The sequence below is a fragment of the Pleurodeles waltl genome, chromosome 3_1 (genome assembly GCF_031143425.1).
Source record: "Pleurodeles waltl isolate 20211129_DDA chromosome 3_1, aPleWal1.hap1.20221129, whole genome shotgun sequence".
NCBI lineage: Eukaryota > Metazoa > Chordata > Amphibia > Caudata > Salamandridae > Pleurodeles > Pleurodeles waltl.
In genome coordinates, this window is record NC_090440.1 from 577,062,192 (window position 1) to 577,079,903 (window position 17,712).

Genomic DNA, 17,712 nt, shown 5'->3' on the forward strand with positions numbered 1-17,712 from the left:
ACTCTCTCCTCTAATCACTCTCCATCTTTGCCTACTCTTTAGCACTACAGTTGTGAAAAATGTGTCCCTGTGTTTGTCAAGAATGGCACAGCTACTTCACAGCTGCTGGTTACTCAATAGCTAATAATATTCAGATGTCTAAGTGAGTGATGCACTCAGAATGCCCTTCACAGTTATATGGAGCTAAAGTAAGTATGTTTATCCATATCAAGAACACCTGGCATCTCTGAATTGTTTTATCATTGACAAGGCATGAAAGGTATTTACAGCACTTTCTGTCATAATCTTGTCTTTGAAATCGAAGACTGAGTAGCAAGATTTGAACATGGGATTGTACAACATCTTAGTAGTAAGTGCATTAGCCGGCTACACTAAATAAAAACGATGTAAGTTTAGGCCATGGTACTACAGCACTATAATCCATTTCTAGTTACACATATAACCAAAAGAGAGTTTTTTGGGGGGGCGAGGGGAGGGATTTCATTTGGACAAAATAAACAGTCACCAGCACCCCAAAACATAGTGCCTACGCCTTAAATTCCTTCAAATTATATTAACAGACTTGGGATATTGGGAGAAGGCAAGTTTGTGGCAGCACATGTTGCCAGTCCAGCCACAAGAGAACCGCCATTTCTGTTCAGTGAAAGCTGGCTAAAGCATTTTCACTTCAGAAAAATCACAACGTGTGACATTGGCAGTGTTTTTGTTATAGATACAAATTGTTTCCGCTATGTGGCATATAGTAAGAACAGTATGATGGGAGCTTGGATGGGTCTCTTTTGATGGAGTGAGAGTGTCACAGGTACCCCTGCTATTCACACATGCATGATAACAGTCACCATTATGACAGATATCATACCTGTCCCAGGCACTTCAAGTAGGTCAGGGCATTGGACCTTGGTGTTATTCATTAAAGCTAAACAATTAAGTTGAAAAAGGGAGGCTGAGAGTCCAAGTGACTCATAAAGAAAAAAACGAAATTGATTTACTAATTGTAAATGGGCCTTGGATGGGCTATGGCACTACTCTGGGAGGGTCTGGCCCACCTGTCTGTTCCTCTAGAACCAGACCTGTCAGCATTGCTGATCTGATGACTAGAGTTTTTTGTTCACAAATCAATTATTTATCTTCTCACCCCACCCACAACTCGGAATGGAGGGAGGGTCAGCACTGTCCCCCAACCCCTACCGGAGCCACAAACAAACTAAAAAATAAATAAATCCAGATGCAGATGGGCCTCATGACTTTACTGGTGTATCATCCCAGGCCCTTGCTTTACAGTTGTCATTACTCTTTCAGTGCAGACTAGGGAGGTATAGGGGGAGGGGTATGGTGTGCCAGATAATCACCTCCCTAAGGACACCTGGCATCTTAGAATTGTATATCACTTAGGGAAAGATTTTGTTTGTTCAACCTGTTGCTATCTACGTTTTTTGGCTTGAAAAACTAAAAGGATGAATGTAGGGCCAACAGGAACCCATTTCACTCACCCTTTTTAACTACTCCTAGTGCCCAGAACAGGCAGGACCTGGCCCACTTTAAGCTCTGATCTTGCGACTTTAGGAACATCCAGATAGAACAGCTACACATTAAGGCCCTCATTAGGAGTGTGGCAGTCTCAAGACCGACACACTCGCGATGGCGGTTGGACCGCTGCAGACAGGGTGGTCAGACTGCCCTATTATGACCATGGCAGAGCCGCCGCAGTCTGCAGCCTGGTGATCCCGGTAGTTGTAATCTGCGCTGCCCTGGGGATTACGAGTCCCTATCCGCCAGCATTTCAACGGTGGTTTACACTGCCATGGAAAGGCTGGCGGAATAGGGGTGTCATGGGGCCCATGCACAGCCCCATTGTGCATTCCAGTGCCCGAATTACAGGCAGTGGAATAAACGACGGGTGCTGCTGCACCCGCTGCACCGCCACATTGCAGCCGACTCAGTTGCGAGCCAGCTCCAATGTTACGGCCCTATTACCGGTGGGCTGGCGGGCAGAAACACTGTTTCCGCCCGCAGGCCCAGCGGGAAACTCAAAATAGGGCTGGCAGGGTTTAGCCCGCAATGTCGGTATGGTGGCGTGATGAGTTTGGCGGGCGACCTCCGCCGCCAACCAAACTCATAATGAGGCCCTAAGTATATTGTCTGTGACCCACATCTTCATCAGATAACCTCAGGTTACAAACAACCTACTAAAATATCTTCTGTAGACTTGGCCAGTAAAGAAGGACATTTTCAGAGGTAACATAACAGTCAGGTTTGAAAAGACACAAGAAGGAACACTTTGTGGATCCTTCGTGTCTATCGGTGGGTGGGGGGCAAAGAGCAAAGCTGGAGATGGCAACTTCATCAATACCATCTTCTGCTGATGTTCAGATCTAATTTTTCGTAAGGCAGCTACATACAATGGATACTAACACAGGCAAATACTGTCACATATATCCAGTTTATCTCTTCACTGGTTATAAAGTATGAGACTTTAACTTTGCTTTTCCAGTACCAATCTTGCCCTATTCCCCTTACTTATCCTGTACCTTTTGCTTTCAGTCGCTTGATTGCTGGCCTTCTTTACTGCATACAAAGACTTGGAGCAACTGGTCATTTTATTGTAGTCCATAACACACCCTCTCTTTGTGCTTCCGGGGCAGAAAAAAAATCAGAATGCGGCAGTCATACACACAAACTATACAGTAAAAATAAACAACTCTAATGCTACATTTTCAGTAAGACACTTTCAATGACACCTTTCTCAAAAACATTCACCTCACCTCTAATAATTTCAATCAGTGGTTCTCTGCTTACCTACGTTTGTTACAAATTTGAAAAAGATTGCTACAAAAGTGTTTGGAAAGAGACTTCTGGCTCACTTAGACTCTGACAAGTGGCCTGCTAACCCGCCAGGAGCAACCGAAGCCCCCTAACCTCCACTTCCCTTTTGGAGGATTACTTGTATTATCTAGAAATCTTTCCTGAATATCCACCACTGGGAACACATTGGTTCCCCCATCTCAATATGAGGTGGAGAAACATCAACTCCGTGGGTTGAGAGCTCCACCAATTTATAGCAGATGACCCTGCTACACCAAACTAATTTTGTTTTACCAAAAAACTACTGCACAAAATTGCATTGTCATTCTGAAAAACATAACTATTCAGCATCAATTTAGGACAGGTTGGAACTCTGGTAGGTGATTTATACCCAATGAAAAGGGCCGGAGTCAAGAACTGAACACTATAATAAAATATCATGCCTGTACACCAGAACGCAGATATATTTGTGCCAGTGGTTTACGTAATCATACAGAAGCTTTAAACAAATGTTTTAATAAATTATTGTGGCTAAAATGTGCTCCTGGTTTGGAATCAGAGCTTCTTACATCAGCAAAAGACTGATTTGTTTCAGAAAACAGTGTACACAGTGAAACATACTATACTGAAAAGACATTCCTGTGTAAATTCTCAAAACACCACATTAAAGTCCTAAATAGACCCGCAATCCATACATTTCAACCAAGCTTCACTCATTTCAGATGATATACTGGAAAAAAGCAGGGCCTACACTAGAACATTTTTAATAAAATCAAATGTTCACAACTGCCAAATGGCACTTACCCAAATTTTGTAGCTAGGAAGCCCCCAAGGGATGATCCGACAATCATTCCCAATCCCATGCAAAGTCCAAATTTTCCCAATGCCCCGGCACGTTCAGTAGGCGTTGTCCAATTTGTCACCACCATCTGGGCTCCTACAAGCAAATCGTGACACAGTTATTAAGAACACTACCCAAGAGATTTGCCATGTCTCCTGGTCTTTGAACATCAACTTACAGACTTCCACATGACATGCAAGATGTCTGTGTTCTTAGATGAAAACTCTGAAGAACATTATCCAAGTCAATGATGCTTTAAAACAGAAGACATTTCCATTAGTTTGATACAGACCTTGAATAACAGTGTGCTTCTTTTTAAGTAACTAGTGTCATCAAAAAATGCATTTTAACATGGACATTATTGAAGAGGACTGGAACATTTTTTGATGCGTAGTCTGTGGTATCCTGTGTCTAGTAATTTGGTTGTGTAATGACAACAGCAAAGCATCAAGTATTCTCTAGTTTAGCTACCTAAGCGCCACCTAAACTTCAATATTATACTGATAACCTGAGGCGTTGAACATGGTACACCAAAGAGATTACCAGTGCCCATTCAAACACATGCTTCAGAAGCAAATCAGAAACAACTCAGATGCGCTTGATCATTAAATACTTACCCCACATATGAGGATTGAGAGGACATGTATCAGAAAAGTCCAAAAGAGGCTAAATGCTACTCTTCCACACACACTGACACTCCAAGGGGCTATTATCAGCACCTTGGACTGCTAAATGAGTTCCTTCACAACACTCATTTGTCTCTGTAGCTGCAGACCTGTGAGCAGCAGGAGTAGCTTTTGTAACCTACCTCGTAGAATAGATGATCGTTCTGGATCACATAGAGTATGTCCAGTTCTTTCCACTACAAACAGTTCCATTTGATGCCCTGTACTCCTTTTCACAGTTGTCTGAGCTGTATAGAGCTCTATGCATGCTGCCACAATTCATGATGACTAGATGCTCCTGTCATCTTAGGATTTTTAAGGATCTTCTCAGTTTCTTCTCAACTTCTCTGTTTGGATGAACTTTGCTGAACCCCTGACTTCAACTTCAAATTCTTCCCTGCAACCTGAAACTCTCGGAAATCAACTCAATCTTGAAGAAATCTTCATTCCCTCATAAGAGGCTGGATGATGACAGAATGATTGCCAATGAGACCTTATTAAAGTCAGTCGATTAAAAGGCAGCTCCTGCAAAGCCTTCAAAGCACTCTGGATACATCATTGAGAACTCTACTTCATCTTTGACCAAGAGCAAATATCATTCCTGCTCTCCAAGTTCCACATTGGCTTCCAACAGCCAGCAAGTACCTCTCTAGCTCTCATTGTGCCCTATATGGTGCAAGGCCTTTATTTCTAATAAAACAGCTACAGACTCTCTGCCTTAGACGTAACCTTTGCTTGAAGATCCAGCTCTGGACTGAAATCCCATAGTTCAACAAATCACATAAAGAGTGCTTCTCCAGCCAACAAGAGGAACATTCAAGATCACCTTGCCTTACTCAGGACCATCAAAACCTAGTTGCCTCCATGCAGGTAACTACCACAGCCACTGAGTGCTATACTGGTCCATACTGCATTGACACCTGTGCCAGTAAACTTTCATACATGGCGGATCTCTCAGCTGTACCATTATGAAAGTGAATCTCTGGCCCTTATTCAAAACATGAACACATAAGTTTAGCACCCACCCCCATGTGCTGACACACAAGGTCTGCTTGCTTCCTGCTTCTGAGCATCTCAACACGTCTAGTTATAGTTTTCCTCAGCTATGCCACATCAAGTCTGCAACACCATGAGCAGAGAGCATTACCAGTTCTCACATTGATTGCCCAACTTTACACATCTTGGTCACAACACTCTTTCACCCAGTATGTATATACCATGCATGCATTTTTTCTAGTACAGCTATCAGTGCTTCATTGCTACAAATGTGGCAGTCACCACAGTTACTAATTAGGTGAACCTTTCCATAGGAAGAGCATTTTTTTTGTTTTGGTATTAACTGTGTCACCGTTTGACGACTCTCCACAAAACTTTCTTAAAAAGATTCATCCACCTCAGCCCTTCCTGAAAGGTTTCAGGGTGTTCTGTCAAGTGTGGGCTGAGAAAAATGGGGGAGCGGGAGCAAATGTTTTTTCCCCCATGCAAATTCCCTAGGGAAATTTAGAAAAGGATGCAGCCAAAATGTCTGAATATCGTTACACCAAATTCGGCAGAAAGCTAGAACAGAAGTGTGCTTTTTGTAATTCTCTTCAGTAGGTTTTGAGAAATTAAGGTAAAAAAATGTATAGGTACATGTTGCCCCGGGATTCCTGCATGTGTCTCGAGGGAAATAATAGACAGCATGTATTGTCATTGGCTGGGCCCACAAGACTCTTGCGGGTAACAGCAGTATGACTGGTGACCACAACATGAAGAACAATGTTGGCGCTGCCATTTTAGGATACAGAGACTGTCCTCGTTTCTTGAAAAATTATACTAATTCATACGTATGAGGGCAGGGTAGGTGTACCCCGATTTCCTGGTCTTTCTGGGAGGGGGAACCCCACAGGGTTCAATAAAAAAAAATGTTTCATCGGTTTCTGATATCCCGCTGGAATCTCATGGGAACCAGTGTGGCCGCTGTGTGGTCTTGCAAACCCCCAGGAAAGTCTTGTGGTTGTTGCGTGGGGAATTAACCTATCTTTCTAATCCTGATTTGTGGTTGCCATACATTAACATCTTAAGCAATGCAATCCTCCAGGGTGATCAGATCCCAGAGACATGGAAGGGTTCTGAGATAGTCCCCATTTGTAAGAAGGGATCTCACAATGACCCAGCCAACTACTGCCCGATCAGCAGATAACTTGCAGAAAATCTTTTGCATCAAGATTTCGATTAACGTATGGTCTGGATGCCTGACAATTTCACTTTAACTGAACTCCAGGATGGTTTCCAACAATAAGTAAGCACTGTTGACCACGTTTTTCTGTTTCAGCTGATCAGGTGGAAAACTGTGCTATTGAGTCAGGGTAGCCTTTACGTATCATGTACAGACTTACTTGCTGCATTCGACCAGTGCCACGGGCTAAGTTGTGGCAAGTTTTATCTGCTATGGGTATCCCCCCTGATTTGATATTCATAATTATACGCCTATATACAGATAATTATGTCAGGGCCCGGAAGGTGAAATTACAGGCAAGTTAGAAATTAGTAGAGGGGTGTGTGCTGGCTCACACATTGTTTTTACTTTTTATCAATAGGTGTATAGAATTTCTACCCAAGTCAGAAAATGAATCACCCAGCCTGGCAGGGTAGAAAATTCCAGTGCTACTTTTCGCTGACAATACCCTTCTGAGATGCCCATACACCTACAGACTCAGGTTGATAATTTCAGCCAGTTCTGCCAATTAAACATGCTCGAAAGTAATGCTTCAAATACCAAATTTATTAATTTTAATGCCAAGAGGCCGAACAAATGTATGATCACTGTGGACTCTAAACATCATGAAAGAGTTTGACTATCTAGGCATTAAATTGTCAGGGAATGATGAAGGAGGAGAACAAGTTCTTCTTCAGGGGCTTAAAAAATGTCCCAGTTTCTCCCGCCTTGCTGGTCTACAGAGCACAGGCTGCTAGTGCAGCACTTTTTGGCACTGAATTGTGGGGCCCTAGTGAAGTTGAAGATCTACTCCCCCCATTGGATCCATGCTAAAGCTACCGCAGAGCTCCCCCTTAATAGCCTTGCACTTCAATCTAAATTTGCACAAGATATGTGAAAGTGCCAAACTGAAACCCATCTTATACTGGCTCAGGCTCTGGTCAACTAAACAACTGTCCCTTTACAGAACAGACTTAAGCAACATAATCAGCAGATCCCAGGCGTTAAACATTTCTTGGTTAAAATATATACAGAATTCCTTAATTAAACTAGATCTAGGAAACTGTATTTTCGCAAGTGAAAAAAAGACATTCTGGCAAACTGTGCAGGAGGCAAGCAGAGGTGTATCTTCTCTTGGGAGCCTAACTAATTCCGATCTTAAAATGGGACATTATTTTGAGGAATTTCTGGATTTTCTGCAAACTCCGCTTCTAATGAAGCTTTACATTCAGTTAAGGATGGGCACACTTCCCTTAACCTCTTTTATGAGCATCTGGTCTAATCCTATGGCAAGTAATGATATATGTCCTGTGTTCACTGCAGGCTGTGAAACCGCTGAGCATGTGGTTTTTTTTGCCCAGCGTATAATACCCCTCGAGTTAAATGCATCATACCACTTTGCCTAAAAATGGGGACCAGACACTATTGGTGGGGTTTTGTGAATCTGCAAAACTGATAGCCATCCAATGATAGTGCTCCCAGTGTATAGTCTCCTGCAAGCAGCCTGGTTCATAGGAAGAACATGTATCAATTAATAATGCCCGAACTCCATTGTCCAGATTTAGGGAATGCTCGGATAGGAACTAATTACTGTTTCAAAGAATCAGAGCTACTGTATAGCTTTTTAAATTGATGCTTAGCTTTCTCCCTAGTTTTTACTGGCTAACACATTTTATATTCTAATTTTTGATAACCCTCGCTTTTAATGAGCATTGGCTAGAATATTTGAGGCATCTGTTGTCTACTTTCTTACCTTATATACTGTTTTTACCGTTTTAATACTTTCATTTTAATAAATGCTTTTGTTACTAGTACTCATGTATTGTTTTTGTTGATGAATTTATGCAAATTCGAAACAAATAAATAAATAAACATAAATTAATTTTTAAAAAACCTCACTATGCACAGCCTTTGCCCTTTACAAAGGTCTTCGCACTGAGGCCAGTCCCTCACCAAAACCTACTACACACAGTCTGTGCTATGTGTGCAGTGTATTTGCAGCTCACTCCCTCCAGACACCTAAGCCCGATTTGTTGGGAAGCTCCTAACATTACACAGACGGCGCTGTCTGAGCAGCCCTTCATGGACAGCCCACTCCCTCTACATACTTAAGCTTCCTTATGTAGCTGAAGGCCTTCTATGTACAGTTAGGTATCTTAGTTACATTTTACTTTACATTTAAAAACAACCTAGAAATTCACTGAAAAAACAAAGGTTAAAGTGATGGTATAGTTAGGGTTGGCAACAATTTGCTACTTCATGTTAAAAAAAAACTGATAGAAATTCACTGAAAAAATAAGATTAAAACAACTTTATTGTTAGGTATGGTAATATCTTAATCAGTGTTAAAGAAAAAAATAGAAATTAACTGGAAATAACAAAGGTTAAATTGACACTACAGTGAGGTGAAAATGTCAGTTAAGGCATATGATATTAAACTAAAAAAAACACTTAAATTCACCATTTCTGGTTGAAAGAGCTAACTATAATTAGAGCCCCATCATGCACTGCTTATAATCTCACATTTTACAACACTTATGTCAAGTTCAATGACATCACTGAGGCCATAATAAATCCTGCATGCTCAAAATATGCGATCTGATTGGCTGGCACAGTACTCCCTCAGTACTACTGTGGCCTACTGTGGTACCAAGCGGTGCAAAGACATGATCTGACTGGCTGCAACATGAAGAGAAAGTTGCGGCAGCTATTTTTTTACTCCACTTAAGCTGTAAAACACAAATGAAAATAAGGAATAAAAGGGCGGGTACACTGACCCCTTGACCCTTGTAGGGGGGGTCCCAGAGGGACTCCCCCGGGGTCAAATATTTTTTTTTTTCACAACATGGCAGTGCTGTGGTACTACCGCTACACTCACAGCAGCCACATGTAATTTTGCAGTAGTACCACAGCACCATGAAAAAAAGGGGTTGTGCCTTGGGCACTGCAAGACCAGGGGGGTGGCCAGCAATGGGGTCTTTGGCTGCCCTTGGGGAGTTTTGTGCATTAGTCCACAAAAAAAGGGGAAAGGGGGAAAGATTAAAAAAACCAAAACTAGTTTTTAAGAAGGCTTAACGTTTTGTGCGTTGCCTGGCCACAGAACAGGCTCTGCGGATAACCTCCTGCAGTACACGGCCAGAGGCAATCCGCATCTAGGGGCTAGCAGAACAAGGAGAGTTGACTGCAGGGCATGATCGCAGACTAAGCCCTACCTACACCCAACTGCATGCTGCACATGACCGAAGGCCACATGTTGTGAGGGACTAGGCCTAATTAGGTATTGTTGGAAATTGCCCTTTCTGCAGGGTCATCCCCAGTCTTTTTGCCTCCTTACTCCTATTTTGTCTGACCTGTTTTTGTTGGCTTTAGGACTCTGGGCATTTTACCACTGCTAACCAGTGCTAAAGTGCATATGCTCTCTGTGTAAAGTGTACTGTTGATTGGTTTATCCATGATTGGTGTATTTGATTTACTGGTAAGTACCTAGTAAAGTGCACTAGAGGTGCCCAGGGCCTGTAAATCAAATGCTACTAGTGGGCCTGCAGCACTGGTTGTGCCACCCACATTAGTAGCCTTGTAAAAATGGCTCAGACCTGCCACTGTAGTGTCTGTGTGTGCAGTTTTAAACTGCCAATTCGACTTGGCAAGTGCACCCACTTGCTAGGCATAAACCTTCCCTTCTACAACATGTCAGGCACCCCTAAGGTAGGCCCTAGGTAGCCCCAGGGGCAGTGTGCAGTGTATGTTTAAGGTAGGACATATACTAGTGTGTTTTATATGTCCTAACAGTGAAATACTGCCAAATTCGATTTTCACTGTGCAAAGTCTATCTCTCTCATAGGTTAACATGGGGGCTGCCTTTAAATATCCTTAAAGCGCTGATTCCCTTTGAGAGCAGATACAAATGTGGAGTTTAGGGTCTCTGAACTGACAATTCAAAAATACAGCTTTTAGTGAAGTTGTTTTTAAATTGTCTGTTTGAAAATGCCACTTTTAGAAAGTAGGCATTTTCTTGTTTATACCATTCTGTGACTCTGCCGGTTTGTGGACTGTCTGTCTGGGACAGTTTGACAGTTGGGCTGTTTTGCACCTCTCTAGACAGTAACACAAAAGGGGCCGGGGTGTAGCCTGCATATCCTGATGAGCAATCTGAGCTAGAGAGGAGGGGGGAGTGGTCGTTCACACCTGAAAGGACTGTGCCTGCCCTCACACAATGCAGTCTCCAACTGCCTAGTGTGCATCTGGGGCCTTGCCTGGACAAGGAAGGATCTTGCAAACACTTGAGACTTTGCTTTGAAGTTTGCCAACTTCAGAGGCAGAACTGGGTATAAGAAGAAGACACAAAACCCAGGACTTTTAGAATCTTTCAGGAATCAGGAGGAACCTCTGCAAGGAGAAGAGCTGAAGAGCTGGAGGACGAGTACTGTCCCTTTGCTGTGTTGCTTTGCTGGACTGGCATGCAGTTTCTGCTTCTGCCCCGCACTCTGGCATCGCCTGCTCACACTGCAGACTGGGCATCCCCAATGCCGCTACTCCTGCTGACACCGGCGCCGCTGCCTGCACCATGGCCTGTGGACACCGCTCGTGAAGTACGCGAAGAACTGTCCCGTTCCGCACTGCAGCCCCGGTCATCCGACACCAGCATCATCGACTCCTGTGTTGTTACCAGGCATCCTGCCTGCACCGCTCATGAGGGTCACGAAGCACCATCCTGTTCCGCACCGCTGGCTAGGGCCTACAGACGACAGCGCTTCAGCAACAACGCCACTGCTGCCTGCATCGTGACCTGTGGACACCGCACGTCGCATCGCCCCGCTTCACACCGCAGCCCTGGTTTCACGCCGCCGCTGGATGCCATAACCCATGCTGCTGCCTGCACCGTGACCTGTGGGCACTGCACGTCGCATCGTCCCGCTTCACACCGCAGCCCGACGCCATCCACGCCGTCGCAACTGAGTTCATCAGCCCGGAGTTCGATCCCCAATGCGTGTGAACTTCAAGGGCCCGACGACTACCGCACAGACTCCGGAACCGACACCTCGACATCTGCGATGCCGCTCTCCGGAGCTCACTGCAAGGATCACGACGCCCTGCAAATCCAAGGTACTGTTTGGGGGTCTTCCCGACACTGTAGCTGGCCCATGACGCCGCGATGCCGCAGCCGGCCTGAACTGTTGGTTTTATTGCCATGACGCCGTGATAGCCCCAGGTGGAGCTGTTGACTTCAAGGAACTACAAAGCGACTGCCAACTAGAGACCCCATTTCTAACAGGTATGGTAATAAAATATTACATTACATAAAAAACACAGAAATTCAATGAATAAAACTAAAGGTTAAAATGGTGTTAAAGTTAGGTGAAATTGTCAGATAAAACGATATAATGTTTTAGACGAAAAAACACTGAAATTCACCAGTTATAGTTAACTGAAGTAACTATAACTTCCGGTCTCGCCATGCACTACTTTTTATCTCACATATTACATCATTTATGACATGTTCTAATACATCCTTAAAAACATAAACGCAATATCTGAAATTAGTTCATTGATAACAACACAGTGCACGGGGGGACGCAAGTGAATTTCAGTGTGTTTTTAAAATTTAAAATGTTATGTTTAAACTGACATTTTAATCTATCAATAACACCACTTTAACCGTATGTTTTTCAGTGAATTTGTAGGGTGCTTTTTAAATGTAAAGTAAGAAATTATAACCGTACCTAACTATCAAGTCACTTTAACGAGAGAGAGAGAGATTGGAGCTTTGTCTAGAAGTAGTTTTGACTCGCCATTAAGTAGCTTAGAGGGTTAATACGCCCGCTGCAAGAAACAGATCTGTATATTATGTGGATAGCTGAATGAATTAGTAAAGCTAGCCTTGACCAACTCTTTAAAACAAATGAAACGTATGTATCTTTGTGGTGATATGTGTCTTTGGGGTGACAAGTTTCTTACATTCTGTATCTTAGTTATGATGCTGTGTTCTGGAATGCAGCATCATCTCTAGAATGAAGTGACACTAGCTACAGGAAAGACCGCAGAGTAGACCTGTTTCGGTCAGATGGTGTGGCTTGGGGCTATTAAGTCATTTATTATTGAACAAACCTACTAAATCTACTTCTGTTATTGTTGAGTGCTGACCACATTTGGCAACCAGGATCCAGAACTCATGCAGTTCTAGTTTAAAAATAAAAATCATCAACACTGGACAACAGAACCATCAGCACTCAATAAATGGAGACCCAATACACTGGATAAATGTGAGTACCAAGTATCAAAGTATCTGTGGTGATGTGGTTGCTGTGAAAGTTGGATCGGTGCTTTAAAACCATGAGGGTCCTTAATCCAAAGGTTACCTACCGCACGGCAGAACAGTTGTGTCATGAGTACTTGGAGCCACAGACACCAGAGTATTTTGTTCTACAATGGTGATACACACGCCACTTGGACCAAAACAGTAATACGTGCAAAACAGGTACCAGCGTATCTCTGTCTACAAAAGTGATACACACATCACTTGCACCAAAATGGTGATACGCACACCACAGACACAGAGTATCTTGGTATATAATGGTGATACGCACACCAATTGATAAACACAGCATGCAGAAAGTATACCTATTTATGTTGAAACACTCAACTCTAAAAAACAGAACTGTTGATAAAAATTGTGAATCTCAGTGCTAGTATGCCAGTGCATGGTGACACGCACATCTTTGCAAAATAATTAACTTCCATTATGGTATCTTCACTAGCATTATGATCGTGCAATAACTATTAGGGGATTCATATATAAGGTTTGCAGTGATGTCTATGATGTTCCAGTCAATTTGTCGACAAATAGCACACATGTAACGGTAGTGATTGCAGTAGAATAGAATAGAATGAAAAGTACAGAGTGAGATTTACAAAAAACTTGGAGTTTAACCTTTTGCTGGGGAAGTTTAAAATTATGTGTATTTCACTCATAATTTTTGCATAAGGGAAAGTAGTATATTCTTACGTATTCTAAAAACTTGAGACTACACTTGTAAGCATGTAGAATGTCACTGCTCCTCCTTTTTTTTCTAATGTCGCCAGGAGATACACCTGTACCGTGGATAACATGGAAAAAAAGCATTCCACCATTCCACAAGGGTGTGTGGTACATCCCTCAGTGTGGAACACAATATGTCATTGCTAATGCACTGTCTTGGCACAGAAGGGCAGGAAGTATTTGAACATTTACCTGACCTTGCAGCTAGTGAAGCTGCAAATCTCAATGAATATGAGATATGGCCAGGAAAATTAGATGTGCATTATTTGCCCAAAATGAGTATGGCACTGGAGCGCTATCAATTTGTGAAATGCACAGTCTAGGGGAATCAGTTGAACAATATGTAACACATTTTGTGTAGATTAGCGTCAACTTGTAAGGTTTGTAACAACCATGAAGAAAGATTAAGAGACCAATTCAAATTAGGTTGTTCATTAGAAAAAAAAAGCATGTGGCAGAAAGATAATCCTCCCTTAGAAGAAGTGCTTACATTAGCTAAAACCCATAAGCAGTCCAAAAAGTGTATCGAAATTATTAAAATCAGTACTGTTGGTATAGCAAAAATGGAAAATGTGATAGTGAAGAATGTCCAAAACATAGTGCAGGGCAAAACAAGCACTAAGGTTACAAAAATGTTTTCGATGTGGGAATGCAGGACACATGGTCAAGTCCAAGGATTGTCCAGGATGGAAATTGGTATGTAAGAATCATGGCAAGAGAGGCTATTTTGAGAAAGTGTAATGCTATGTGCATTTAACCACTGACTCCATCTTGATCATTGACTCCATTTTGTGCCCTGCCTCAGATACCGTTACCGCAGCACAGGGTTTTTCCACACAGAACTGGTTTTCCACACCAACCGTGTTTTTGCTTTTCTCACCGGAAAACGGTCATACCGTGCTGGAACACATATGAGATAAGAGTGCATAAGGGTGAAAATGTTTTCATCAGAGGAAGGAACAGTTCTGTCTCCGGAACTCTGGCCAGTTCTTTTGAGTGTTTTCGACACAGCGCAAGTACAGCCAACGCTTGATTTCATAGCAGAGGGGAGGGTGTTCTAGAATGCTCTCCCCTAGCATGATTAAGGTATAAAAAACGTTAAGACAGGAAGACTTGTTGCTGACAGAAACTCATCTGTGGAGTGGACCCGCTGCCTGGGACATTTTGATTGATCCCATGTGGAGGGTCTCCTGCCTTGGTTGTTTGAGGGTTCCCCCATCGATTGGTGCTGGCAAGGATGATGGACTTAACTCCCATGGTGATGCACTTAAACTTTTAATTATTTAGCATATATATATATATATATATATATATATATATATACATATATATATATATATATATATATATATATATATATATATATTATTCATTATACGTGTGTATTTCACATTTCTGTCTGTGATTGTTTAACTGGTATGATTATTGTTGCACATACACGTGTTTTACTTCATTTGAGTTAAATACTTATTTTCATATATTCATGTGCTTTTATTTGATATCTGGGAAGTACCTTAATGAATTCATTACTCAGACTAAGAGTGCTGCATTCTTTGGCATTGTTTCCTCTTAGTTTAAGCAACAGCAATACTGAAATGTTGTAGAATTACGAGAACCTTGAGCAAGTCTAAGAAAGTGAGGTAGGTAGAATATGAGGATAATGCTGTCAACAGTCAGAGACTGGTCGATGAAGTCACTATACTTCAAACAAAAGGGGGGGGTTACTTGATGGGCCGTTTGACACAGTTCTGGTTAACGGTGAATCAGTAAAGATGTTGTTCGATTCAGGGGCAAAAATAACACTCATACCCAAGACATTTTATGATCAACAATTGAAGACCAAAGTAAAGCTTTTCAGACTAGACGTGAAACTGAAAGAGTATGGTGGTGAACAGATTAAATTATTAGGATATTTTTGGGGAACAATTGAATTCAGAGATCACATTGTGCCAGGGAAAATCTAAATTTCTATAAAAGGAGACTCCCTCATTAGATGGATTCACCAACAGGATTTAAATGTGTATTTGGATCCAAATGAAGACCGTCAGGTTAGAGTCAAGAATTCTATCAAAGTAGAAAGTATAGCCATGAGTGGTATGAACAATGTAACTACAGGAGGTGAAACGAGGGTGGAGATTTTTGCTGAAGTGTTTGAAAAAAATAAGGGTGTCTCAAGAACTATGTATACATGATTAAACTAAAACCTAATACTCAGCCCAGGGTTTCTAAAGTGATAAGTGTTCCAGCCTCAGCAAAAGAAAACATGAGGAAAGAGCTGGATAGATTAATTGAAGATGGTATCATTCAAGAGGTTGACACTTCAGAATGCACCAGTGGTAATCGCATGTAAAGCTAATGGGGAGGTCAGACTCTGTGTAGACCTCAGGTAGCTAAACAAGTTGGCAATGGTAGATCAGTATCCACTTCCTAACATCAACAAGATGGTGTGTTCCCTGAATGGTGCAAACATTTTACCACACTCAACCTAACATCTGCTTATCATCAAATTATGCTACACCTTTTTTCCCAGGATCTCAGCACATTTGTCACTCCCTTTGGCACCTTTAAATTTATCTGCATGTCATATGGCTTCATTTCTGCTGCCTCTATCTTTCAGAGAGCAATGGAAAAAACATTGAAAGGTGTTGAAGGGGTAAAAATGTATCAAGACAACATTTTAGTTTTTGGTATTAATGTTGATGAGATTAATGAAAGATTGGAAGAAGTTCTTAAAAGATTGCAGAAGAGTGGACTGACACTGAAGACAAAAAGGTGTAAATTTAATGTACCACATATTGAATATCTTGGTCACATACTCACACGAGGAGAAATCAGACCAAAACACAAGTTGATTAATGCCATCAAAGAAGAAGAATGAATCAAATTTCTGGGAATGGCCGAGTTTTTTAATAAATGTGTTCCCAGATTAGCAGTGAGATCTAAACATATGAGGTTATTGCTTAGCAAGGGTCAGGAATGTGTCTGGTGCAGACTGTGTGAGGATGAATCTGCAGACACAAAGAATAGTCTTGAAAATGCAGTTGAGTTAGGCAGCTTTGATATCAATGATAAAACAATACTAATTACAGACACAAGTTCTATAGGTTTGGAGGCTGTCTTTATGCAAGAGTCTAATGGCCAGAGAAGAACAAATCTATGTAACTCGAGGTAAATGTTCAAATACTTCCTGCCATTCTGTGCCAAGACTGTGAATTAGCAATGACATATTGCGTTCCACAATGAGGGATGTTCCACACACCCTTGCGGAATGGTGGAATGCTTTTTTTCCCCCATTTTATCAATGGTACAGGTGTATCTCCTGGCAACATTAGAAAGAAAGAAGGAGCAGTGACATTCTGCATTCTGACAAATGTAGTCTCAAGTTTTTAGAATACGTAAGAATATACTACTTTCCCTTATGCAAAAAATATGAGTGAAATACACATAATTTTAAACTTCCCAAGCAAAAGGTTAAACTCCAAGCTTTTTGTAAATCTCACTCTGTACTTTTCATCTGAGAGGTGCAGAGCTCAATTACTCAGTGATGGAGAAAAAGTCTTTAGGTGTATATTAGGCAGTGAGAAAACTTTATCTTTAGTATCTCACCGCATTGGAAGGTGGGTTGTAGCACACAAAGAATTTGAATTTGGAGTGTCCTGTGTACTTGGGGCAAGCAATGTACAGGCCAACTTCTTATCATGATAGAGTCAAACTCAAGATGGTGTTGAAGATGAAAATTATAATTATTTTGCTGGTGATGATTTGATAAAGAAGTGAAAGTATGTTTAGTGACTGAAGGTGTGATTCAGGAGTCAGAATGGAAATGGAAGAAAGAACTAACAGAAGACATTCTTTTGCAAACAGTTATGGGGATGGTATTGAGTGGATGGAATGCAAAGTCTAAGTGTGATCCAGAAGTTCAGGGTTACAGAAATGTAAGAAAAGAGTTGGCAGGCGTAAATTGCTGCTGATGAGGGATAGAAAACGTATCCCACCACAAAAATTAGGGAAGAGGTTAGTCGCATCGCCCACATGGTAGTCACATGGGCATTTCTAAAGCAAAGGAAAGGTATGCGGAATTTTTTTTTGGTGGCCGGCTATGGACTTGGAGATTGAAAGGGAGGTTAGAAATTGCCTTCAATGTGTAAAACAAGACAAGATACACAAATGC

General features: G+C 41.8%; 1 protein-coding gene across 2 annotated transcripts in view; it reads right to left on the minus strand.

Annotated features, from left to right (window-relative positions):
* SLC22A18 (solute carrier family 22 member 18) overlaps positions 1-17,712 on the minus strand; it is a 757,096-nt gene that overhangs the window by 640,439 nt on the left and 98,945 nt on the right. For both annotated transcript variants that reach the window (XM_069223018.1, XM_069223019.1), the window contains exon 5: positions 3,607-3,739. In XM_069223018.1, coding sequence (XP_069079119.1) covers positions 3,607-3,739 — 133 coding nt within the window. The remainder of the gene's footprint in view (positions 1-3,606; positions 3,740-17,712) is intronic.